The sequence below is a fragment of the Salvia hispanica genome, chromosome 3 (assembly GCF_023119035.1).
Source record: "Salvia hispanica cultivar TCC Black 2014 chromosome 3, UniMelb_Shisp_WGS_1.0, whole genome shotgun sequence".
In the NCBI taxonomy this organism is placed as follows: domain Eukaryota; kingdom Viridiplantae; phylum Streptophyta; class Magnoliopsida; order Lamiales; family Lamiaceae; genus Salvia; species Salvia hispanica.
In genome coordinates, this window is record NC_062967.1 from 42,411,064 (window position 1) to 42,436,323 (window position 25,260).

The 25,260-nt window shown below is 32.9% G+C and overlaps 2 protein-coding genes across 3 annotated transcripts; one reads left to right on the forward strand and one right to left on the reverse strand.

Annotated features, from left to right (window-relative positions):
* Positions 1-8,613: 8,613 nt before the first annotated feature.
* Positions 8,614-20,879, reverse strand: LOC125212658 (calcium-transporting ATPase 8, plasma membrane-type-like). 2 transcript variants are annotated; one of them, XM_048112884.1, is made up of 35 exons: positions 20,650-20,879; positions 20,244-20,406; positions 20,037-20,153; positions 19,923-19,962; positions 19,721-19,842; positions 19,504-19,635; positions 19,308-19,397; positions 18,656-18,725; positions 18,145-18,215; positions 17,989-18,072; positions 17,457-17,534; positions 17,305-17,379; positions 16,575-16,658; positions 16,406-16,488; positions 16,186-16,294; positions 16,041-16,096; positions 15,667-15,709; positions 15,508-15,591; positions 15,214-15,351; positions 14,962-15,024; positions 14,747-14,845; positions 14,489-14,599; positions 14,152-14,322; positions 13,189-13,248; positions 12,332-12,496; positions 12,117-12,233; positions 11,616-11,714; positions 11,101-11,238; positions 10,918-11,018; positions 10,371-10,416; positions 10,138-10,272; positions 9,464-9,571; positions 9,288-9,379; positions 9,031-9,128; positions 8,614-8,918 (listed from the first exon to the last, which is right to left on the reverse strand). In XM_048112884.1, the coding sequence occupies exons 2-35, from the start codon at positions 20,400-20,402 to the stop codon at positions 8,878-8,880; spliced, it is 3,279 nt and encodes a 1,092-aa protein (XP_047968841.1). In that variant the 5' UTR covers positions 20,403-20,406; positions 20,650-20,879; the 3' UTR covers positions 8,614-8,877. The 2 variants fall into 2 exon arrangements, with proteins under 2 accessions (XP_047968841.1, XP_047968842.1); XM_048112885.1 differs by lacking the exons at positions 19,504-19,635; positions 19,721-19,842; positions 19,923-19,962; ... (1 more) ...; positions 20,244-20,406; positions 20,650-20,879 and adding an exon at positions 19,469-19,487.
* A 2,308-nt stretch (positions 20,880-23,187) lies between these two features.
* On the forward strand, positions 23,188-25,260 carry LOC125212858. The gene is made up of 2 exons (XM_048113135.1): positions 23,188-23,601; positions 24,878-25,260. Exons 1-2 carry the CDS (start codon positions 23,391-23,393, stop codon positions 25,084-25,086), a joined length of 420 nt encoding a protein of 139 aa, XP_047969092.1. The 5' UTR covers positions 23,188-23,390; the 3' UTR covers positions 25,087-25,260.

Below are 25,260 nucleotides of genomic sequence, written 5' to 3' on the forward strand. Positions count from 1 at the left end.
ATTTTTATTGAAGTAGTACATAAAAGAACTATTATTCGATAGAAACTTTAAAAAAGATTATAATAAAAGTAAAATTTAGTAAGATGCTTCTCAATTCATCCAACAATATATTGGAATTTCTAGTCATCGCAATAGGAAAATGATCGAGGAACCTTTAATTTTAATTAAATTTAGTACGCGTATAATTTTTCCATATATCACACAGAAGGAGAAAGCGAGTTCATTTACGTTTAAAGTGCAATGTTTACTCTCCTGGCAACACTACCAAATTACCATATATTTTATCAAAATTTGTGTTATTAATATTGTGTGAGCTATTATTGTGGAAGAAGAGAGAGTAATACTACTTTTTAAATTATACGATTAGGAATACATATAACATTCATATTATGCATGTGATACTCTCACGACTAACCAATTTCAATTAGTAACTTATTTATTTTTAGGCAGCCTCGAATGTGTCACATACATCTAACAACAATAGTATGGATATGATAGTACTACTGTTAATTAATTACAATCAGTTTTGTCGTTTTATGTAGATCCACCAGATCTTGTTTTGAAATATGTCAGTTTTTTAAACAAAAATTGGCACGCCAAAATTCGTATAGGTTGATGAACACTACTAAGCTACTATACAACATAACATGAATGCATGTAATTAACTGGTTAAAACCTCACATAAACAGTTATAAGTCATTCTCCATCCCCAAAGAGCATGAACTATTTCCTTTTTCGTCCGTCCCTAAAAAACATGAATTTTCTAATCTTGAAAAATTCAAATAATATATTACCCCTAAAAACATAATTTTATTTATAATTTATATCATTTATGTTTAACAACTTACAGTCTTATGCCATTAATTAGAATAATGTGGATCCCTTTATAAGTCTAGCTTCAATAAAAAAACTTAACAAGTAAGTAAATAAAAATGTGTTTAACATGCATATAAAGTAAAATAAAGTAACGAAAAATGAGGTTATTCATGCACGAGGATACACTTGCAAAAGTAGAATCACTTACCGACCTACCTATTTGTAGATATAGTGCACGAACTAATATGTTTAATTGTATTCAAAAGTGTTTTAATGTAAACTGTTAATTAATTATGAAATAATGAGAATCTCAGTTTTCTCCAGTGTTGGATGGTATATTAATACTAGAATGATTAAGGAAATATCTATATGTTTATTAAAATAACTTTTAAGTTGTTTGGCAAATTATAAATTTTGAGAGATTTATGTATTTGAATAAATTAAGAAGATTTGAAATAACTTACAACAAAATAATAAAATTTGTTCCAAGCCCCTTTTAAAAAAAGCAATTTCACTATCCATATCTGTCTCAAACAATCAAATTTGAATTGACAATAACAATTTGGACACTACAAAGCAAACACTAATCATATTAGTCGAAATAGTGTAACAATGAAAATGAAATTTCATGTATAAAATATTTAATAATACTGTTTAACTTTATTACGTTGTCCCCAAATAAGATAATGTTCTAAATCATCAAAATAAACATATAGATTTCATATTTAACGTGTCAATATTAAACAGAATTATCTTTTTCTTCCCTCGCAGATTTTTTATGGTAGGATTTAATGAAAATCGCTCCAGGTCTGCAGTTTGTGGCATGGGATTTTATGTTTTTTTCCTCTCAATTAATTTTAATTTAACATTAAAAATATAACTTAATACTTATAACTTTAATAAAAAGCATTTAAAGCATTATTAGAATCCAACAATCCATACTCAAACTCTACATTAGTATAATATTATTTTTTTTGAGCCAAGCCCTTATAGTTTTGTTATTGGGATAATATCCAAAAGGTCTCATTCTGAGGAGTATAGATTGCACTTATTTATTGCTCGCATATTTTCTAATATTTCCAATGTAAGATGATTTAAATTCCAACAAAATATATAAAAGTGGATATATAGCGGGTTTCAAATTTTATCAAACCAGTCATTTGCATAAATTTTAGTGCAAATTGCTAAATAAAACACGATAAGTGATCAAATTCTAGTCCCTCACGTAGATTCAAAATCTGAAAAATTAAATTATGAAGATGAAAATTTTACAATTATCTCACCCTCTGTCATTTTTAGTGAAGCATGGGATGATTTGCTAACCAGTTTTAATCATTTTTAGTGAAGCATGGGATGATTTGCTAACCAGTTTTAATCACTTGAAAGTGATATACATTTTTATGTGTAAAATCGACTGACATATCATCTCATATTTTGACGAAAAAGATCCATATGAAATAATTATGAAATTTTAATCATCCAAAAATTACTTTTAGATGTTGCAAAACATGAGATTATCCACAATTTAACCGTTTTCTTGATTTATTTGAATTTGACTAACAAAATCATAGAATACATTGAATTAGAATTTTGTAAAAACATACATCTAAGAAACCGACCACTAATAAATTGCCATGTTTAGCATTATCCTTTTTGTCATCGGCATCAAATTCTTTCTTTATTTCTCACACGTTGGTCCACCACGTCGGCAAGTTATCATTGAAGCATGTTGACATAGATGATAAATCTCAAATCTACACATAGATAAACATTTAAATAGAAAAATTATTTGACACGCATTTTGAACACTAAAACAAGTAACAACCAATGGTTGCGGTAGGTGCACATGCTTAACTAAATGTGGTGGTTCAAATTATGCAATAAAAAATTACCCTTTCCCTCCAAAATCATTAGATCTTAAGACCTTGATACCAATATTATGAAATGAATATTTAAAAAAAACCAAAGATAAGATAATTTTCGTTAGAATGTAAGTATTTATAAAAAAAGAATAAAGATAATTAATAATTAATAAAATAAAAGAAAGACAAAAAACAAGTAGGCCATAATATCAAATATATAGATAGTGCAAACAACGAATTAGGTTGATGTGGTATTAATTTGTGTATGTAGTAAATCCAAACAAGAAAAGATGGGCCAATTATATTGGACATGAAGAAGTAATAAATTAGCAAAAAGATAGAAAAAAGCAACAATAATAGCAACACAAAACATGAAGGGCATGTGGCAGAGAAGATACATATTTATTGGAGGAGCCCATTTTCCTTTACTAAATGTCGATTATCCCACTACACTTTTTAATTAAAAATATTTATTTTTCTTATTTATCTTTTGACTTTGCTAATAACAACTTAGAACAACCAAATTTTGGTGCAGGTTCACTTCTTTTGTTTATGGAAGCTCCAAATGTAGGGGGATTCATCTTTTTGATTGTTGTAAAGTGTCTCAATTATTAGCCAAAATTAAAATATATTTCTTTGCCCACTTGATGTTGTCTTCCATTATCCCCAAAACCTTATCACTTTAAATCTCCCTTCTCTAATGTTGCCAACGAATCTACGTTTATTCGATTCTCTATTTTCTGCTTCACAATAATGCAATCATTAATCAAGAGAAAATCATAAAGTTGCGAATCATTAAAAAGTTGTCTTTCTAAGTTTCACCCATAGAATTGACCCAACCTCAGTATAATGAAAATGGAAAAAATAATTTATTTGGAAGTAAATTTTAATGTGTTGGAGTATACTCCAAAATATTTCTTCTTCGATTTTTTAAAATTTATTACTACCAAATAGAAAATTCGTTTATCAATCAAGAGATGTGATTAAGTTAATGAAAGGTTAGAGAATCGAACATTAAATTTTTTTAATAATTGGACTGTTTTTGAATGTCCTCGTTATAAATCAAAATTGAGAAAAGAACACTAGTTTATCTAAGTAAGTTTATTTATTCTATAAATTTTATTTTTGTTGCTTATAATTGATGTGGGACACTCAATTTCTCATTTCGGTTTTAATTTTAGGGTGCGCGCTTTTTTCAGGGACAAGAGTGGATAATATATGTATTAACTATTTTTCATAAAATATTTATGATAGACAAATTTCTATTGGCATGATGGAAAAATATTTGTCCTTATTTTCCCATTCCGTTTTCTTTTTTTGACAACAGAATAAAATAAGCTGGAAACCACTAAATTTGAAATAATTAAAATTGGTTATTCACTTATTAAATTCAATTTGTGAATATTAGAGTTTGGGTCTTTTGAGTTTATTTTTTCAGGAAATTTTATTGTTAGATGAATTTGGGAAATTAGTCTTCTGATCTTGTTTTTATTTTTTTTCCATCTATTTGTTCTTTGAGATTAAATTACGTTCCTTTCGTAGATGCAAAACGTAATAAACCCAGCATATAATGTTGTATAAAATTTAATTGAATAAAATGCAAAAATAGTCTCTGGATAATATAAACTACTAGTAGTATATATTTATAGTACTTCATGAAAAACAAATTACATTCGAGATATTTGGACAAAATTTTAATTGATTTGAGATACCTTTCAGTTTTCACACTTTCTTTCGCATTTTGCTCTTTCCAGCCTCAAGGACACTATTGACCTTTTCTTTTCGTCACCTTCTCAATATGTTATACTCCCTCCGTCCGCGAATAGGAGTCCCGTTTTTTCATTTTAGTCCGTCCGCGAATAGGAGTCCCGGTTCACTTTTTCCATATATGGTAATATGGTCCCACCTTCACCTAACTCATTCTACTCACATTTCATTTAAAACTAATATATATATAAGTGAGACCTCTATTCCACTAACCTTTTTCCACCCACTTTTCTAAACATTTCTTAAAACCCGTGCCGCCAAGGAATGAGACTCCTAATGGCGGACGGAGGGAGTATCTTCTATACACGAAAAATGAGGTAAATTTTTAGAAAATGTGCAAGATCAATAGTGTAAATGAAGCAACCTCCAATGTAAATGGAGAGTGAGAGTATGCAAAACATAGGACCATCAAATACTTTCATTACCTCTTCAAATTATTAATTAGACGTGTTGAATAAAATGAAATTGGCAAAAAGTCAACAAACATGGGGCCTCTTCATGACTAGTGGAATTAAATCATAGCATGGCTAAGGGAAATTAAATTGTTGATCTATGCTGTTATTTTTTAAAGAGTAGTGATTTAGAGACATAATGTCTCTATGCCATAATACTTCTATGTCATTTTGCTATAACTATATTTTATATTGTGACTAATTTACCCTTATATCATAATATCTACCATTAAGGAAAATTAAAATCAAACTAAATACATTATCTAAATGACTAAATGCATGTGCATTAATTAGAGATAAACTTGAATCATGCATTAAAGTTATAAATAGATTTCAAAATATTAATTCAGATTATAAATTTATCATTTCAATAGTAGTATTAATTAACACATTATACAACTAAAGTATTATATTTAATTATAAAATAATTCGATAACTTAATATAGTAGTATTGCCATTCTTTCATAGCTTGTTCTTTTATTTAAATATTCTAAAATATACAACAATGAAATCAATTATTTTAGTATATGAAAAAAATAAAAATTAAAACATTTTTCTTATTCAAATTTGAATTGTATAATGAAATAATATAGTTACTATGATTAAGCATTTTTTGCGTTATCGTATTTTTGTGTTATTTCTATAGCTTTTATTACAAATAATTTTTTTTTTAATTTTAATTGACTAGTACTAGTAAGACTCTGTCACTAATATTAAGAATCTAAAGAAATCAAAATTTTGGAACGAATATTCAAATTTAAATTTGTTGCTGATATAGTGAATAAATAAAGAATTCTAATATTTATTTAAAGAAAAAGATAAAATATTAACTGTATATCTTTAAATATACCTTTAAAATGCTAAGTAGATGAACGAAGAAACTTGTGATTATTTTTTTTATCGAGGTTTGATGGTAATGTTTCAAAATTTTAAAAATTACATAAATCAAAATTATGAAAAACAAAAAATTTAAATTATAATATTCTTAGAATCAAAACCGTATTGCTCAATTAGCATCGATATATTATATATCAAATTTAATTTCGTACAATATAGTGAATTGAACTAAGAATTCTAGTAAAAAATTTTGCATCTATAAAATTTTTAATTTTTTATAAAGAAATTATTGTGAATAAAAAGTAGTAACAAAAAGAATAATTTCATCAATATTGAAAATTATTTCAATTTAATTGTAAATTAATTATCAATAAGTTTATCAATATTTTGATTTATTACAGCTTATTAAAATTTGACAAAAAAATTTAATACTTCATTGTGCTAATTATTTTTGAATAATTATTCGATCATCTCATCTAAAGTCAATAAGTTCTAGTTTGATACGTCTTTTATTCACCTGTTAAACATACTATTAATTTAATAAAATTACAATATTTAAAATTATAAAATATGACTCTAAATAAATGTAACAAAAATAATAAATATTAAAAAAGATCATGCATCACAAATGTGTAGGTCCCACATAGTCAAAACAAAATTATATACTCATTATTAGTTCCATGTCCTTAAATAACTAAGCAAATTAATGTAAGGATAATAAAGTATATACACAAAATATAAATTTCTTCAAAAATAAAATTCAATGCACAATTACTATTTTAAGCTCATTATGGTATTATGGCTTGAAGACATCATGTCTCTAAAACATTTTCCTTATTTAAATTCCATTAACTGAAAAAAGTAAATTAGATTCCATATATGGCATTAAATTATTAATAATGATCATTAAATTTTAGTTTTTAGAGTTATAAAAGCCAAAACACTTTGTCCAAAAATCGAATTAATCATCCAGTTAGTTCGATTAGACTATCAAATCAGATATGGTTTGATTTTATAGGACAAACCAACCCCATTTGAGATTCTCTAGTTATTTTGTGGTGTTTCGCTTCCCATTCTTGAATCAAATTTATCAACTTTCTTTAGTTTCACTTTCTTAGTTTGATTTTAGAATTGTTTATCGAATAGGTTTATTGTTAATATTTTTATTTAATTACTTTTATTTGGTCAATAGTTAATTATTACAATTGAGTGTACCAATAGTTGAATTTACAGTTTCTTATCGTTATTTTGGTTGTTAATGTTTGTTTTTTAATAGATAATGTCATATTTTTTTATGAAATTATGAAATTAAGAAAAACTGATGAGAATCGGTTATCCAAAGTGTTTACAATGGATATGATTAGGGCATTGTCAAGCCCATAATACACCACTAGGCCCGGCCAACATAAGGCAAAATAAGAAAGCATGAGGGTACTAAAAATGGGTTGCACGCATAAATAGAAAAAGGCGAAATCGATTTCAAACATGTTCGAGAATTCTAAGATTTAACATTGGTTTCTTTCGGGTGGAAATTTTTTAGTGGATCTCGAGCATGTGAGAGAATTAATTGGCTTCTTTTAGTATCTTTTGGAATTGGGTGGAATTTACCTTTAATAATTGCATGCTTTATACTCCCTCTGTCCCATTAAAAATGCAACGTTTTTCTTTTTAGGTTGTCCCATTAAATATGAAACGTTTTCTAAAATGGAAACAACTCTATCTCTACTTTTTTCATCTCTCTTACTTTACTCTCTCTTCATTAACTCACAAAACAACACTACATAAAATCTTGTGCCGATTCCCAAATGTTTCATTTTAAATGGGACGAAGGGAGTACTTGTATGGTTTTTAATCATTTTAATAATAACTCTTTCAGTCCAATATTACTTATTACTAGAATCCTTTTGATCTATCAGTCCTAATATTTATCACACTTATTTTTCACTATTTTTTTATAATGGATCTCACTATTCACTAACTCATTAAACATAAAATTTATTATAAAATTACTATATAAAAATAGGGCATACATTCCACTCACTTTTTCAACTCACTTTAGTATGACGAGTAATGGCGGACTGACGGAGTAAGAAATATTGTTAGTTGTGATAGGTGAGATGAGCTAGAACATAACTATAACAGTGTCATTAACTTCACTACAAGAAGAAAAAAAAAAAAAAGAAGAAAAAAAAAAAAAAAAAAAAAAAAAAACTCTTCTCGGCCAAGGTGGTGGCACCTTATGGCATGGGCCGTGTGTAAGGCTTGTAGCCACACATGGTCCGTATCTCGTCACAACCTGTCTCGCCTTCAACACATGTACGCACAGGTCATGCAGTTGAGGTTCACCCTGCGTAGTCCGTGCTTGATCCAACTTTCTCAAATTCTTGTCTCTCTTCAACATTAAACGGGCTGTGCATTTATGGCTAGCGCCACACTATCCGATCCGTGCGATCCTTTCCCACAACACTTGCGTTCTAAATTAGCACCTTTACACCTTATGCCCATTTTTAGGCAGTTTTTCCTTCAAAATTGATCAACATATCAGTTTATTTGGTAGTGTGTCAAATATGCCTATAAAACTAATTCTAATGAAACAAGAATAATAGCTAAATATCACTTAAATACTGAGTTTACCAATTGTGAAAATATTATTTCAGTGACAGCGTCTTCCCTTTGACTGAAACCTGTGACAACTTATCTTGGTTTGAATCTCGGACGGAAACTATCTTCATTATGCTTCATTTTAAAAGACCCGCAATTTTACCAGAATTTTTTTGTTATAAGGGCAATTAGTTGGGGTACATACTTTTTGAATTGAAATAAACTACAGAAATGTCTACTCAAGTCGAAACGATATAAAAAGGCTTAAAAGTAAACGATGAAAAGCAACGAAAGCCAATATTGATACAACCGCAAATTAAAATACAAGGCTGATCGATCGAACAAACAAATTTTTAATTTACACAAACCTACTCTAAAGACAAGGGACCTACATCCTATAAATACACCAAAATAGATCATTGTGTGCCTCACTAACTAAACAAACATGAATAAGCAGTAAATACTCGTATTAGAACGTGACAGTCGGTCTAGTCAAGCCAAAGTTAGTTCACTTCCAGTTTTGTACACATACAAATGTCTGTCTATCCCGCATGACCTTCCAAAGATGCAACATCTTCTTTATCTGAAAGAGAAGAAGATGTTGATCAAGTTCAAATAATTGTCATTCCAACTGTACAACATTTCTCAGCCACACTTGGGAGCGAGGTAATCAGAGTAAGCTCGGCCATACTTACCGTTAAAGTGCTTTTTCTTACTACTTCTCTTTCTGAAGTATTCGCTGAAATTTCTCTCTGGAACAGGGACTAATTTTCCAACCATAGCAAGAGGCCAACTAGTAGACAAAAGGAAAAATTGATAATACAATTATCAGATCTTAGAGGTGAAGTGACTAAACATACACACTAATAACTATAAAGAAAAAAATTATATTCCTAGTGTGAAGTAATGTAGCAGAAAACTCAACCACCAACTAAAATACTGCTAAACTAACCTGATAAAACCAATGGTAAGAGAAACAAGCCACAATTTCCAACTGAGACGAACAGTTGAAGTAAACTTCCCAAGAAAAAATATAATCATAACCTGGAGATGCATAGAGAGAATACAGATGATGTCAAGTTTTCACAACTACACCAGTTGCTATTGTCAATTAGAAAACACAAGTACCTGAAGCACCACTTCGATGCCAACTATCCCCATGAAGAGAATGTTCTTTGTTACTCCTTTCCATACATTGATTTCATCCGGCTTTCGAGCATTAAATTCATTAAAGATCTATCAAGACATTGAAGTAGAAATCAGTAGCAGACACACACAGACACAGATCCATTACTAAAGTACTGAAGTTGACCAAATCAATATATCTTATTTGTAGTTGCCAACCAACAATTTGTGTCTGTAAATAAATCACACTGTAAAGACATGATACTACCAGTTGAATTTGACAACCATCTAAGTGTGTATATGCTGATCAACAGATATACCAATCATCGTAGAAAAATCAGATGGAACTCTCTAGAAATCAAGTGTATATGTAAGCGAACCTATCCTGTGTGGTGAGTTAGTTGCACAGAACCAAGTCCAAGTGCCCCCTTATCTTGTTTTTGTTAAGAATATTAGTATCCCACATCGATGACGTGACATAGTTTAGCTTTAGTCTCTTGTACTACATATATGTGGCCTATGTTGACTAATGAAATACACCTACCGTTCTCTACTATGTCTATATACTTCTCCACATACATCTATGTTTTATTGTTCCACAGTTTTGACACTCAAATCCCATCATTGAATACAACAATTTACTTGCTTCAGGTATCCTTATATAAAAGTAACCTCACCTGGCAAAAGACAAATGCATTGAATATCAATGTATTCTTCACTTTGAAAGCATGATCACTCGTATCATTCTTCAGATTCAGAATGCTCTTTCCACGGAAATTGAGGACCAACAGAACAGTTACTTGATACAAAGCCTAAAATCATTCAAGAAACCAATAATAGAAAATGATTATGTCCCATGTTTTGACACATTAAAGTGCGATTAAGGTGCTGAAATGAAGTAATATTATACCTGTATTAATAAATTCCTCCACATGATATTTGTTATAAGAGGTTCCCTGTATAAAGGCCCTGATCAGTGACTTCACAAAATCAACTATTCCTTCTGACTATAGATGTTGAAGTAAATAACAACTAATTCACATCTATAGATATTACAAGTTAGACTTGACGAATATATTATGAATATAACTGATCTTCTAGAATCCCTTAGCTTAGATAAATACTGATGTTATAGATCGATCATGGAGGATAAGGAACAAAAGAAGGACAAACTTGCAAATTTCCATTGCTTCAGAGACTAACTTTCAAGTTGTCATGATAGAGCAAAAGACCAAAAAAATACATTTAAACCAAGTTTAATCATATCACGGATGGCTTAAAGCGAAACCAGGGGAGGCAAGATGTGAGACAGCTCTGAGCCCCGCTAGCAAGACATCCACAGTTAGATCTTAACATAAAGTTACTACTCGTATTACATATGATTAGTGGACGTATTAAATTAAGAGAACATAATGACACCATTAGTTTCTTTATTTCAAACACACATGAAGTCTAACCTTCTTCCAACAGGAGGTCTTCCCATGAGGTGATCTGTAGGTGGTTCCGTGGCAAGTGCAAGGGCTCCTAGTGTATCCATAATAAGATTTACCCATAGTAGCTGGAAGAATATACTAATAAGCAGATGGGCTAGAACATGGAAAAGTTATGCATAGAAGATACAGTTGGAGAGAGAACTGCACCTGTACTGCATTGAGTGGAACATTTCCAGAGGAAACTGCAGCCGCAACATTGATTACCAGAGCTGCAACATTAACTGTAAGTTGAAATTGTATGAATTTCTGGATATTGGCGTACACAGATCTACCCCATCGGACAACCTGCAATTACTTTACCAGCTGAAGTACCAACATTGTGACATAATATTTGATGCTAACAATTTATTATTTTGTTTAAAGGCTGAAATTCCAAGAGAGAGCAGCTAGAAAAATCATAACAGAGAGATTTGTCTGAGGTAGATATAACATATTCTGTTCCAAAACAGTTTTATGAAAGTTAGCCTGTATGAGAATGTTACTACAAAATTCACTATGCATATCCAAATAGCTAAACAAAGACCGACTAATCAGCACTTAATTAAAAGGCCAAGAGAAGTTAATTGCAAATGATTTTGAAATTAGAAACCTCAAGGGATGAATCTGAGTGTCAAATCCAGACAACACAATTGCATCAGCATACTGTGACACTAAAAACCAACCTTTACTACAGATGCAAAATTATCATCCAGTATGATGATATCTGAACTTTCTTTTGCGACTTCTGTGCCTTGAATACCCATTGCTAGACCAATATCAGCCTACATCAAGACAGAATCGAAAGCATGAAATGGAGTCCATAAAAGTAAAAGAACAAGAAAAAACAGAAATATAGGATGTAATCCTAAATACAAAGAAAAGCAGTTATATGAAAGTTATCCATGAGAAAAATTCAATTTGATTTCTACCAACGAAGAAAATGATCAGTTATCTTTTCCCATTATTTTCTTAAATCTTAATATCAATAGTAAAAAAAAAGAAGAAAAGAGGATCATATTGTTCTAATGACTGCTGATTAATCATCTTAATGAACTGAAACAAATAGAAAAAAAAAAACTTAAGGTTGAATAAGAATATTCAACTAACAAAAGAATGTCCCATTTCTGAGATCCTCGTCTATTTTAAAGGAGACTCCAAAATGGTAGAACAATGAAAATGCTAACCTCATGAAGTGCAGGAGCGTCATTAGTGCCATCTCCAGTCACAGCAACAACATGTTCCTTCCTCCTCAATGCTTGTACAAGCAAGAGTTTGTCATTGGGTGATGACCTTCCCATTACCTATAAGCGAGAATTGTAAATGGTACTTCTCTTCTCCTCTTATACAGAGATCACAAACAGGCATATCTCCTAGCAGCACTATAATTCTCAGCGCTTACCGAAATCCTGTCCGCCACTTCTAATCTTTGTGACTCAGTCATGTTACGAAATGTCTTTCCTTCAATTAGATTGGGCTCTGTAGCATCTGCATTTGACCCTAATATCCCACACTCTAAGGCTATTGCTCTGGCTGTTTGAAGATTGTCCCCAGTGACCATCCGTACCTATAAATAAACCAATCATCTCAAATGAACAATACCAACATGATTGCAATAGTTTATAATACAAGTTTATGCATGCATGGTTCCCTGCAGGGAATAAATAAAACAGAAACAATATAAGTTATATAGCAATGAACCCCAGTTTACGTAGGGAAGTCCCCATTTCAACACGTATCTGGTCGGGAAATGTTCGCACAGTTCTAGTGGCCATTTGGATTACAAATTAAGCATTCTAATACTAATCAACTCAAAAGAATTATTAAAAGAAACTATAAAAATATGAAATCCAAATGCACAAACCCTATTCAAATATACCAAGTCACACAGGGAAAAAAATACTAGATAAAAACTCTAGACGCACTTAGGTAAGGCAATCATTTGGCGAACCAAACAATTTGGCATAATGTAAAAAACAGATTGCTCCAATTGAATGCTGGACTACAGATTTGAGTTACAGACCAGCATGGCCAGTTTTAGAGCTATAAATATCTTTCAAGTTTGAATCAACAAAAATTCAAATGGTCAAAACCCCCAAGGCTTCTTCTAAAACAATTCTCCAGTACAAAGAAAAGGAAAATGTGGAACAGGCTCAGAGACCCAGAAATCGTAAAGACATGAGAAAAACGAACTAGCCAAAGAAACAGTCTGAGGAACACACAATACTCTACATGTGTGTAAATGATGAATGTACACACCTTGACGCCTGCATTAACACAGAGTTGAACTGCATCTCGTACCCCTGGCCGACAAGGATCCTACAATATACACACCATGAAGAACAAATAATTTTAATTAAAAAAGAGGCATAGAAAAAGGTATTTACCATAAGTATGGGAAATAAGGAGTAATTTATATCACAATTGCATAAGATGCCGGAGACGGGAAACTGACGTTAACCACATGGGAGGGGGGTTGAGGGTGGGAAAAAAGTCAAAGAACCAATGAACCAAAAAGGCCAAAGAACCAATGATCACTTCACTTCAGAGTCAAGTAATAAAGGAGAAAGATGGCGTGCAACAGAGTATCCTACATTCCTACTAATGCAATCCCTTCTCTTTCCAACATGTTAAACTAACATTAGTGAAAAACCATCACCCAGTCAATTTATTAAATGTACACAAATGATTACTCAATAAGCTGTACTCAAATAATTAAAACCTTCTAGTCCTGAAATGTAACTCAAGTACTCTGCAGAATAAAAACAATAAGTAAAATTCTCAAAATATATTCAGTCCACCAATAAAATTTAACTTATTAAACTCATACTAGAGTTGTTAGTTTCCTTAGTGTGATACTGTTGCGCATAGATTAAGCTTCCCACAGATACTTTACAAGCAACCAAAAAAAGTGATTGGAAGAAGCAGACTATTTTGTCAAATGTCTTTCAGTTTCCAGCATGTTCGGCTGATAGTGGCTCACCGGCTCAAAGACCACCTTTGGTGAAGGCAGAATACGCAATTAATTTTTTAGCTAAGATTTCTAGTTATGGTACCCATGCACAAACACCAGATGAAAATTAATATCTAAATTTCATATGCATTGTTTAGGAATGCTGGTTCATATATTTTTCATTTATTTAAGAAAAAATTCAGATAATGTTGTAGATGTCAATTGACGAACTGACAAACCCAATGTTGATTGTTAGAGTAGAAAAACACCTTGATCCCAACGATAGCAAGTAAGATTAGGTCTCCTTCAGGTAGCTGCCAATTTTCCAGTTCCTCCTCAGTAGTTGGAACCTCATCCATTCCACACGTTCTGTAGGCAATAGCTACACAACGCAAACTTTCTTTAGCCATATCTTCTATTGCTTCTCTGAAAAGTGAAAGCTGCAGGAATATACATCAAATATTCACATGTAAGATTCAAATGATATTAAAACATAAAAACAAATGAACAAATCATTGAGGTCAAGATTTTAAGCCCAATAACTTCATCAGCTTTATGTTTGCCTAATAAAACTCTACTATAAAAATAACTATCATTGGAGCAGACCTTGTCTTCATCCATCTCGACTACATTATCATCTGCATCAATGTAGTGGGTACAGGATGCAAGGACTATTTCTGCAGCACCTTTCCAGTGCACACGGATCTCAGAATTTGACTGCCAATAATTCAAAACAGCTATAAATTGGTTTGCTAGGAAAGAATATATCAAGGATCGAGGAAATGATTTCTAAATGAGCAAGTTGAACCAGTTGAAGACATGGAAAAAGTAAACCCTCCAAAGTCCAAACAGAATATTGTGTACCAGTTTTAGGGCGACACCACCTCGCTTTTTCTCTGAGTTAAACGGGAAAGCATGAATTATGGCAGAATCTGATCGAGAGGCACCAAAATCCATTCCAAGCTAAGAACAAATCAACAAACAAGGCGAATAGAAATTACAACCAATAACAAGAAGACATGTGCAAACTCGGATAAAAACAAACACAAAAATGAAAGGAGACAGAACAGTCACACTACATTTACTGCCCATTGCAGAATAGCCTTTTCTGTTGGTGATCCAGAAATTTCCATAGCTCCACCCTATTGGAAAACAGTAACAGATAAGCACTCTTCATTCATAAACATGAATATTGGTTTAACATATACTACTGAAAGGCTAATTCATCCTTAGGCAGATGAACAGAAAAGCTTCAAATGCTTAATACTGTGGGCTTTACTTTGTAAAAATATAAGCAATCATATGCCACTCCAATACTCTTTAATAGATACCTCAGTTAAGAAGACACTTCCAGTGGTATTTTGAGCAATGCCCTCAATAAGCAAAGAGATCATCCTCGGAGGAAGCAGAGACTTGTTGTCAGGTGAGTCTGTTTTTTTCCCACAAACATAGGCCTCAACTACCGTCATCTGGAAATAAAATAACAAAGATAAGCAAGCAACTTTACGAATCAAATAAAGTTACGCAACAAATTTTTTACTATAAAGCTAGAGCAACTGACTCAACACTAGACCTACAGGCTACAACAGAAAATTCGGAAGCATATAAAGCGGGCTGAAAAGCACCTGGTTCAGTGTCAAAGTCCCAGTTTTGTCACTGCAAATGGTGGTGGCAGAGCCCATTGTTTCACAGGCTGATAGCCTCCTAACCTGCAGTTCAATTGTTAGTGTTGCTCTGCATAACAATGAAATAATTTTAGATAAAAGTAACTAAACTATACATACCAATGCCTTATCAGCCATCATTTTTTTCATGGAATAAGCAAGCCTGCAAGGCAAATGCAAATTAAAGAAGTCAAGAGGTAGAAAACAGTTGAGTGTGTAGTAACAATTGCTTATGTGTAGTGCTGTGTCAAAGGATTCAAGGAAGCACCAAAAAGATTGTTGGTGTTACAATGAATAGCGTATTAGCATCAAAGAAAAGGTAGGTTGAATTATATGATCTCAACGATACTTTCAGTAAAAAATATAGACATTTTCTTAGGGATAATGAGAGTGAGTTACAGAGAACTAGTTATTCTGTATGATATCTGTCAAGAAAAATCTGCATAATCATAAGCAACGGACCCATAAGATAATGCATAATAAGATATACTCACGTCAGGGTAACAGCCAATGGAAGACCTTCTGGTACAGCAACAACAACAATGGTCACCTAGAGTTAAGTCCAGATTAGTGAAGTATCCACAGATAAGCATAAGCTGTCCTGTGACTACTTCAAATAATAATTAGCGGATTACATACTGCAACAGTGAAAATTTTGATAAATCCATCGACCGCATCACCGACTTTCGTTTTCCCAGCTATAAATTGTACCGTGCCATCGGGGTCCTTCGTGTTCCCAGTAAAAAATCTAGCAGTTCATAAAAGGTTAATTTACTCTAGACCTATTGAAAATATAATGAGAGTAAGCAATTCATTACTCAAAACCCCAACTCTGACACCCCTTCAGTAACACAACTACCTGACCACAAGGATTATAAGAACTGCTGCAGCCACTGCAAGTCCAACCATTCCAATAAATGTGGCAACCCCATTTAGTCGTACCTAGAGAAGTAACAAGTAACCCTTGGCATCAAAATATGACCATTAGGCATTCGTGTGAAGGTTCAAAGATCCCAAGAAAAATTAACCTGCAATGGTGTTTCTTCACCATTATCCTCTGATATGCTCGCCATAAGTAAACCCCACTCTGTGTTTATGCCCACGCTTGTTACCTGGAAGATAAGTAGAAAAATCAGCTGATATAAAAGAGAGTGTATGCACATAGTCATACTGTGAAGAACAGTTCATCATTACAATCTACAGAGTGTGGCTCCTATGTCTCTATGCATTAGTTTGTAACCATTTTATAAGTTGCAACATATAGGAATGCTGTTAGGAAAAGAATTTCAAGAAACGAGTATATGCGCTAGCAATAAGAATTTCTGTTAGAAACAAGGTGAACATAAAACCTCTCAGGATGAATTTCAAGGAAACGATTCATTATAATTGTAATCACTGCTATGTATTCATTTACCAAATAATGGAAGCTAAATACACAATCCATCAAATCATTGAATGAATATGTCACAAGAAAATATGCACAAAAATACCCCAAAGGAAAAGCCAAATAAACAAACAAACTAAAATTATCATTATCCAGGATTTATAATATAGTTATACAAATGCACAAATATGTAACCAATGTTCGCAATTACTATGCAACAATACATAGTAATTGCTGAAAATGAAAAATAAGACACCAAAGGTTTCAATATTAATATAGCTGATAATTCTCCATTAGTATCACATATTATCTTATCTTATGGATTCAACAGCGAAAATTCCTAATTAGACTGGAGGCGATGAAAGTAATATTACCAGCATGGCACCATACCCATCAGCAACCTTGCATCCTGACATAAGAAAAGGTGATCTAGTTGGGTCCTTGTGTACCTAATTCCACATTTAATACGTTAGAATATTAACACAACAGCGACCAGCAATTGCAGCTGTTGATGTAATTAACTCACAATTTTACTTTCCCCAGTCATACTGGATTCATCAATTGAGAGAGAGTGGCCAGAGATGACCAGTCCATCAGCTGGAACCTGTATGCATAAAAGCAATGGCTATAGTGAAGTTCCTGAACATTCTTGCATATTCAAGAATTGAGTAATCAAAATGCATCTCAGTAGCTTTTGCGTTTGAAAAACTGGTCGACACAGTATGAAGGAAAATATAACTCTACTAAAATGGCTTCAGAATGAAATACATCCAATCAGACCCAAGGCATTTTGCTGCCTACTATGAGAAAAGTGAGACTTGTTATTTAACCAGCCTACTATGAATTTCTATTTCTAGTTTCAGCCAATGATGTCAATATGCAACCACATCCTTCTTCATATGCAACTGATTGGCATGCTAAACTTGACCAAAAGAAAAAAAGTATGTGATCATTTCTCTCAAACAATAAACTGAAAAGGGAAATATACTAGTAGTAGTATATTTTATCCTTTAAGGTGAGGAGTAAGAAAGAAGAGAGTGTTTGAAGTGTATTACTACCTGATCACCAATTTTGAGAGGCACAACATCACCAACCACTATATCAAATATTGAAACCTTAATTCTGCGCCCACCCCTGACCACCTGGAAACGGTTACCAGAAAATGTAAGAAGAAAACAAAGGAATACATGTATGACCTACTTCATTGTACATACCTCCATTTGAATGTTTTGTTTCTCCTCATTTAAGTTTTGAAATTGTAGAGACTGCCTGTAGTCGCTTACGGCTGCAAAAATTATGGACATCTAAAAAGTCACTAGCAGCAAAGACATTGAACAGAAATTGTCAATCATCTAATGAAACCTGAACTCAGAATGAACTTCAATTAAATATAGTAGTAGACATTTTGACTAATCAAACCAATTTTTAACTTGTTAGCTTTCATTGTGAACTAGCAATAGCATCCATTCAGTTCATTTGTGTTCTTTTACTCTTTCTTGTTCAAAGATAATCCCAGTTCTCTTGGAATCAAGATTTTTATCATCACTGGATCTCAGAAATTTATTAATTTTATGTTATGGAGCAACTTCTTGTACTCACTTTTGAACAGAAAATTCAAATGAACAAAAATTGTTCTCTATCTGCATTTAAATTATTCGTAAAGCATAGCACATTCAGACCATGCACTTAAATGAAATATTCAATCAACAAGTAAGTTGGCGATACCAGTAAATATGATGACTATGAGAACAGCCATGGCAATGCTCCCTCCATCATACCAACCTTCTTTTATACCCTACAAAGTACAAAGTACAAATTGCAAGATTGAATATCTTAATATAAATTCCAGGAGCATGAAAACTACATCCACATCAAAAGCATTATTTTGTGTTCATGTTATTGAATAAAGCTTACAGGGATTAATAATGTTTACAGCTACCAAGTACCAAGCTAACAATTAACCATAGTTCCAGGAACTCCATACATTCAGGTAAATGTACGTAGAAGAAAATGTGGTACACTATGTTACATCTTTTGGGTTCTCTAATCTGTACCTGGTATGCTTTCATTAATCTTTTGTTCAGGTGAACTCTAGTTTCGTTGGCATACGAATTTTTAATTCATAATGTGATAATTTATTACTAACTTTCATGTTTATATTTATTCACAACATAGTTATAAAATGACTGTTTTAAAAACTGAAAGTTTTTACCCGAATTCTTGACCAAAGACTTTTACAATTAGCTACAGAGTTCATACTCTGATTATATATAACATGGAATATTTAACGTGATCCAAAGTTGAAAACTCAGGCCAAACTAAACCTGTATTGCACTCATATGAAATCATGAACAAGTTATGCTCCCCATGACCATACCTCAGTCTTTATGCCTAGTGCTAGCGAAGCAGCTGCAGCAACCATCAAAATGATGAGCGTTGTATCTCGACAAGCTTCCCAGACAAACATCTGTATGTTGTATGGTAAAGAATATTATAAAAACTGCCTATGAGGCCAATGAACTAATCTTTACCATATACATGATACAGAAATGCTGGAATTAATCAATGTTCACCCAGAAACTTCGTCCTTTTTTTCGAGGATATGTGTTTGATCCAAAAGCTTTCTTTCGCTCTATAAGGTCAGCCTCATCAGCAGTGACACCTTTCTCCACATTGCACTTTAACTTCTCAGCCACTCCTTTAACCTAATCCAGGATATACGTAAGGATTTAATAATGGAAGTCAGGCAGATAAGAAGCTATTTATTAGATGCTATGACAGTGAACTTACCCCTCCGCTTTGCTGCAGAAATGAGAGATCATGCTCCCTGGACATAGCAACCAGTTCCTCTGAGCTAATACCAAATTCACCCACTCGAGTTGGACTTGATGGTAACTTTGCAGGAGTTGATACTAAAAATACAGAAATGACATTATCAAGAACAGGCTATTAGAGCTTCATAATAGAAAAGACAACATCAAAGAGAAATTACCATTCAGTCCTGTACCAGCTTCTTGGAAAAGAACAGCAGCCTATTCAACAAATTATTGATTAGTGAATGAAAATAGGCAGAACATTCAAATACGAATAAGAAATATATAAGTACCCTAACGACTTGAGCATGCATCCTAATCTTAGCAATCAATTCCTTCCTCTCCTCTTCTTTCTTCAAATCCAACGTATATCGAAATCTCCGAGATGCATTCAGCACAAGAGCGGCTTGCTGGAAAGCATAGCCAGATAAATCAGTTGCAGAGATTTGAATACAGGAATAGTAATTCATGAGTTTTCAGTAATGTGATCATCAACTTACCCGCCAGCGACGCAATTTGTCGATTGGAGCACGTTTTGTGCGCACAATAGAGAAAGGAGAGCCCGCGTCGTCGTCGTCGTAGTCATAGCGGCTGCTGCCGCCGGCTTCGGGGTCGTTGCGGTGGCGCCTGTACGGCGAGCCTTGCAATTCGTCCTTCATTAATCTGTCGTAGGAGAAATGATACCGCTATTTATCTCAAATCTCATTAACTATCTCTACACACAGAAACAAACAGTTGAATGCCATCGCAACCTTGGCGACATTCTCCTAATTTGATTCAAATTAGACACTGCTACTGCAACAGCAGCAGCAGCAGCAGTATTATTGGCATTTAGCAATACTACTACTAGAATTGATTAACTCATAAAATTTTGAATAATTTTTCATTAGATCGTAGCGAAATCACCTGAAAATAGGTTTGCAGGTTGAAGAGTTGGCGGAAAGAGGGAGAGGAATAGTGGAAACGAAACTTCTCCTAGCAGTTTCTGGCGAACTAATTTTGAAAGTTCTTTCGTTTTCTTTTTATTCTTTTATTCTTCCGAAATGGATATACTCCAGAAAAGAGTGCCAATTTTTATTTTTTTTTGTGAGAACTGAAAAGTGAGTACATCATGTCACATAATGATAGTGTTATGATGAATAAACATTAGATTAATTTAAAAGACCATAAATCTTGTGCGGTGAATCGGTTGGTTAATGTCTTGGTGAGGAACACCTAATGTTTGTGTAGAATCTAGAAAGACATATGCCATTACATGCATTGCACCACGTTTCAACTCAACATCTTCCTCTCTTCACACGTTATTCAATTTCTATATGTTAAAGTGTAACAAAAGTAAAACCTATCACTTACGAAGTCCATTCTAATTGAATACTTAAAAGTTAATGTGATCACTTTCGAATTTTGTTTCTAATCATCTTATTCCCTACTCGTAAATTAAAGTTGCATGTTTTGTGGTTTCCTTAGTTGATTGATATACTGTTTATCTTTGCTTAAGGGACACGGAACTTGAAAAGGATGAATTGGAATGTGTTCGTGTTTAATTCGCCCCTTATTCTTCGATTTATCATGTAATCATACTTGTGTGGATTCTTCTCCAATAAAATGAACCCAATTCCAAACGGCCAAATAATATTCAAATAAAGCTGACCTGTCCTCTCCACTCGTCACCAATGTAGATGCTTCTCTGTGTACGCGACACGTGGATAACTAAATATACAACTGCGTGTAAATTATGACAGAATAATATACTTATAAATTTAATCATGTAAGATGCATTTTTATCAAGTATAGTACTAGTATATTATTTTATTTTTTTAAGATATCATCATACTATTTGAATTTATTTTATGGAAGAGCCTACTTTCAAGATTGAAAAACGGTTGTCCGGAGAAAATTATTCCCATTCGAGACATGTACGTAAAAGCAAATTAATAACACAAAATTATTGTCTTCATTTTAAAAACTGAATCCACAAAAATATTCCTTCCAAAAAACATTTGTAAAACTGAATCCAGAATAAACATACATAGAGTCATAAATTAATCTAATTCCAAAATATAGGAGCTCCACTTTGTTTCTTCACAATGTAATACGCCACCAGAATAACATATAGTAACAAATGTTTTAAGAAATGGATATAATTAATCGAAAAAGATAAATAATTAATGGAGTACTAGACAAGATTAGATAAGAAATTATTGAATAATAGGATATTATAATGAGTATTATGTATGTACTATGCATGTATCTCCAAATCAATATCTATAAACACGATATATAATTAATATTTAAATTTTCTCACCAATTGACTGCGAATTAATGATGGTCGACGTCTTCAGTAGCAGCGGCAGATGCACACTCAATTCAGATGAATATTTGTTGATGAAGAAGTTAGTATGATCCGTGGACATCAGAGCTACATATAGGAATATCTCCTTTTGATTTGTTTAACTAATTAAAGCAGAATATAGCTTTTTTTCAAAGTATATATTTTGCTTCGATTACAAGAAAGGCATAGTTGATCATGCTCCATATTTCAACATAAAGATCACACATTACTATCTATTTAACTTACTAAACGTGCAAGACACATTATTTCAACTTTATGTACTACTAGTAATTATATGTAATTGTAGACTTGAACGCCCTCTATGGTAACCGCGGTCTCGCCCACAAGAAGATGAAATGTGTGTGTCTCAGGGCACCACCGCTCAATTAAGATATTGATCGATCTCTTTTGACTTTGGACAAGCCAACATTTATATAAGTCCTAACATACGAGTGCATAGATAAATTCCTTTTTTCGTCATATTGCCAAATAATGAAAAGACTCAAGATTTGGGCTGAACTTATAACGAGATGTGCTCGCCCCGGAGATACAACACCGAAGGATTTTGGGGCCACAGTAACATTCACATGCCTTGTGAGATGAACTCACCACAATCTTAAATTGCAAAATAAAACACAATTGCTCAACATTACAAAATTTGCCAAATATATTATCCTAAATTGTTCAACATCATATAACTGAATCAAAATAAAAAAACAACCAAATTGCTAATCAATAGCCAAATTCACAATCTAGACACAAACTCTAAATTTATCTAACACTCAAGTTGAACATACATGCAAATGAAATAAGATGCAACATGTACAAAATATTAACTACTCCATATACCAATTATAGAACAAAATATACATTAAAAGCTCGAAACAATTCATTATGAATGAAGAATTTGCGAAAAATTACATGAAGAGGGGATGAAAAAAACAACGCCCTAGAGATAGGGCATAGACGAGCACAACTAGCCGATTTTTTAAAATTTTTTTATAAATATTCTATTCCCATTTCATTTTTTTTCTATTATGTTTTTCTTCAATTCATTTTGTTGTTATTTTTGGTGTTTTTTTCTTGGAAGGGCTAGGACATTGACTAGATTGTGGTAAAGACCATGAGAAATTTTTGGTTAGCTATTGCTATGGAAATCCCACACAGGATAGGATAGTATTTTTGGCGGGAAAATGGCATGACTGCAATTTCTTTCAACTTTTCAACTCGTTGAACCCTAATCCCCAAATTTGTCTCAGCAGCTGCCTGCAAGCATTCACCCACAGCTACCGGATTTGACCCCCTCAAAACCCTAATGTCTTCCCAACCACGAAGAGATGGTGGCCCAGTCCCCCAATTGGCCGCAGATGAACAAGAAGTGTTGAAACTAGAAGAAGAATTAGAGGAAATAGCTCAAAACTTACTCGACTACCGAATCAATCTTTCGGGACAACTTAGCTCCACCATCTCTTCTCTCCTTGAATCGCAAAGGCTACTTCTTCCAGATCCAGTCGCGGATGCCCAGGGTTTGTGAATTATTTCTTCGTATATATCAGGCACTCTCGCACTTATTATGTAATTTAAATGTTTTCATTTTCTTTTAGATACCCTTATTAGATGTGGGAGTTATGCTTTTTGAATTTAAAAACAATAAGACTAATGAGTTCTGTTTAGCTGCAAAAAAAGACTTGAATTTGACTGTAACACTGATTCTGGCCGTTGTTTTAGAGGTTTTGGTGTTATTGAAGTTTTCTCTATAATGTTTTATTTTGCCTGATTTTTTCAGTGACCAGAAGTATGTTGTTCACCAATCATTTCATGGTAAAATGTAAAGAAGACACTCTTTCAATAGATAGCAACCTCTATAATATTTCAAGTAGCTCTTTTTGGGAGTGAATTTAAATGTATAATATGCAAGAACATAATTGTAATGAATTGTTTGCTGCAGATGCTGTTAGAAATGGCTACTGGTTAGGCCTTTGTGCTATCTATCTATTTCTCTTGGTCTTAGGCTTAATTCTTTTTCAGCTTCGGATTTAGTTTGTAAGCTCTGGTGATGTTGAACAAGTCTGCAGAGTTTTTTAATTTCTTATTTCTTGCATTAGAGAATTCTTTCATGAAGTATTCTTTATTTCAGTAGAGCATCGTTGTCTTTTTGTGTCATGATTTCATAGGGTTGGGCTGCTCTCCCCCCCACTCTCCTTATAAACTCCTTTGCTTTTACATAAAAGAGACACAGGAAGCATATACCATCTGCAGATTCCATGCACGGGTGTCTTATTTGAAGTAGCTCTCTTGAGAGTTTAAATGCATAATCTCCAAGAACACAGTTATAATAAATTGTTTGCTGTAGGCACAAATGTAGTATATGAAATCTGTAGTTCATGTTTCAACTGACCTATCTCTTCCCTCTTTTGCATCCTTTTTTTGGTCAATGTTACATATATGGAATTTGAGATGAGATTCACAATAGAAGTGTAAGTGATGCTCTCCACCTTCTATCCGCTTACAGTATATACCAATTTTCTGGTCCCGTAAGCATGAGTGTTGTGTGTCAATCTTGTCCTTGATCTTGGGAACCCTGTTGCAACATCTTCATTGAAAATAATACTAGCAGTTATGATCATAATTGCATCTGTAGAATGTAGAAATATTGCTCATATATGCCATTGGTAAATTTCGGGTCACCTAAAGCAAATTTATATGTGTATGCAAGCTTTATGGCTTATGTCTTCTTCATCCGAATATTAGAATTTTCTTCATAATTGTTCTTCAATACCTAAGGTTTTCTTGCTTGCACAGGTCTGATGAGAGATACCGCAGGCCTTCCAGTTATGGCAGATTCAGACGAAACTGAGAAACTACAACTACTCAAACAGAAAATCTCAAGTAATGCCTCTGCAATGCCTGTCGTCTTGAATAGGTTGAAGGAATATATGGCCAGAATCGATGCCTTGGACTCTTCCAACATGATTATCCATCCTGCTTTTAAAATGAAACAAACCAGTTGATATAGTTATGTACTGGATTCCCCTTTGTGTTGATCTTTATTTTACATGTGTGTTTACTAAGATGTATGTTGATGACGAACTTGATGTAATCAGCTGAAACCTGAAAGCATCGAATTACGTTGAAATTTAGAAGGATGGCTAAGGAGGAAAGAAAAGATGGCTTGTTTGCTTGAA

Bases quoted from the DNA above. Each gene is read 5' to 3' on its own strand.
- LOC125212658 (XM_048112884.1), bottom strand. From the start codon at position 20,402: ATGAAGGACGAATTGCAAGGCTCGCCGTACAGGCGCCACCGCAACGAC. The intron at 19,636-19,720 runs GTAAGTTCACTG...ATCCTGGATTAG, and splicing joins TTCTGCAGCAAAGCGGAGGG to GTTAAAGGAGTGGCTGAGAA. The intron at 9,129-9,287 runs GTTAGTTTAGCA...TTTGTCTACTAG, and splicing joins CTTACCATTGGTTTTATCAG to TTGGCCTCTTGCTATGGTTG.
- LOC125212858 (XM_048113135.1), top strand. From the start codon at position 23,391: ATGTCTTCCCAACCACGAAGAGATGGTGGCCCAGTCCCCCAATTGGCC. The intron at 23,602-24,877 runs GTTTGTGAATTA...TTGCTTGCACAG, and splicing joins TCCAGTCGCGGATGCCCAGG to GTCTGATGAGAGATACCGCA.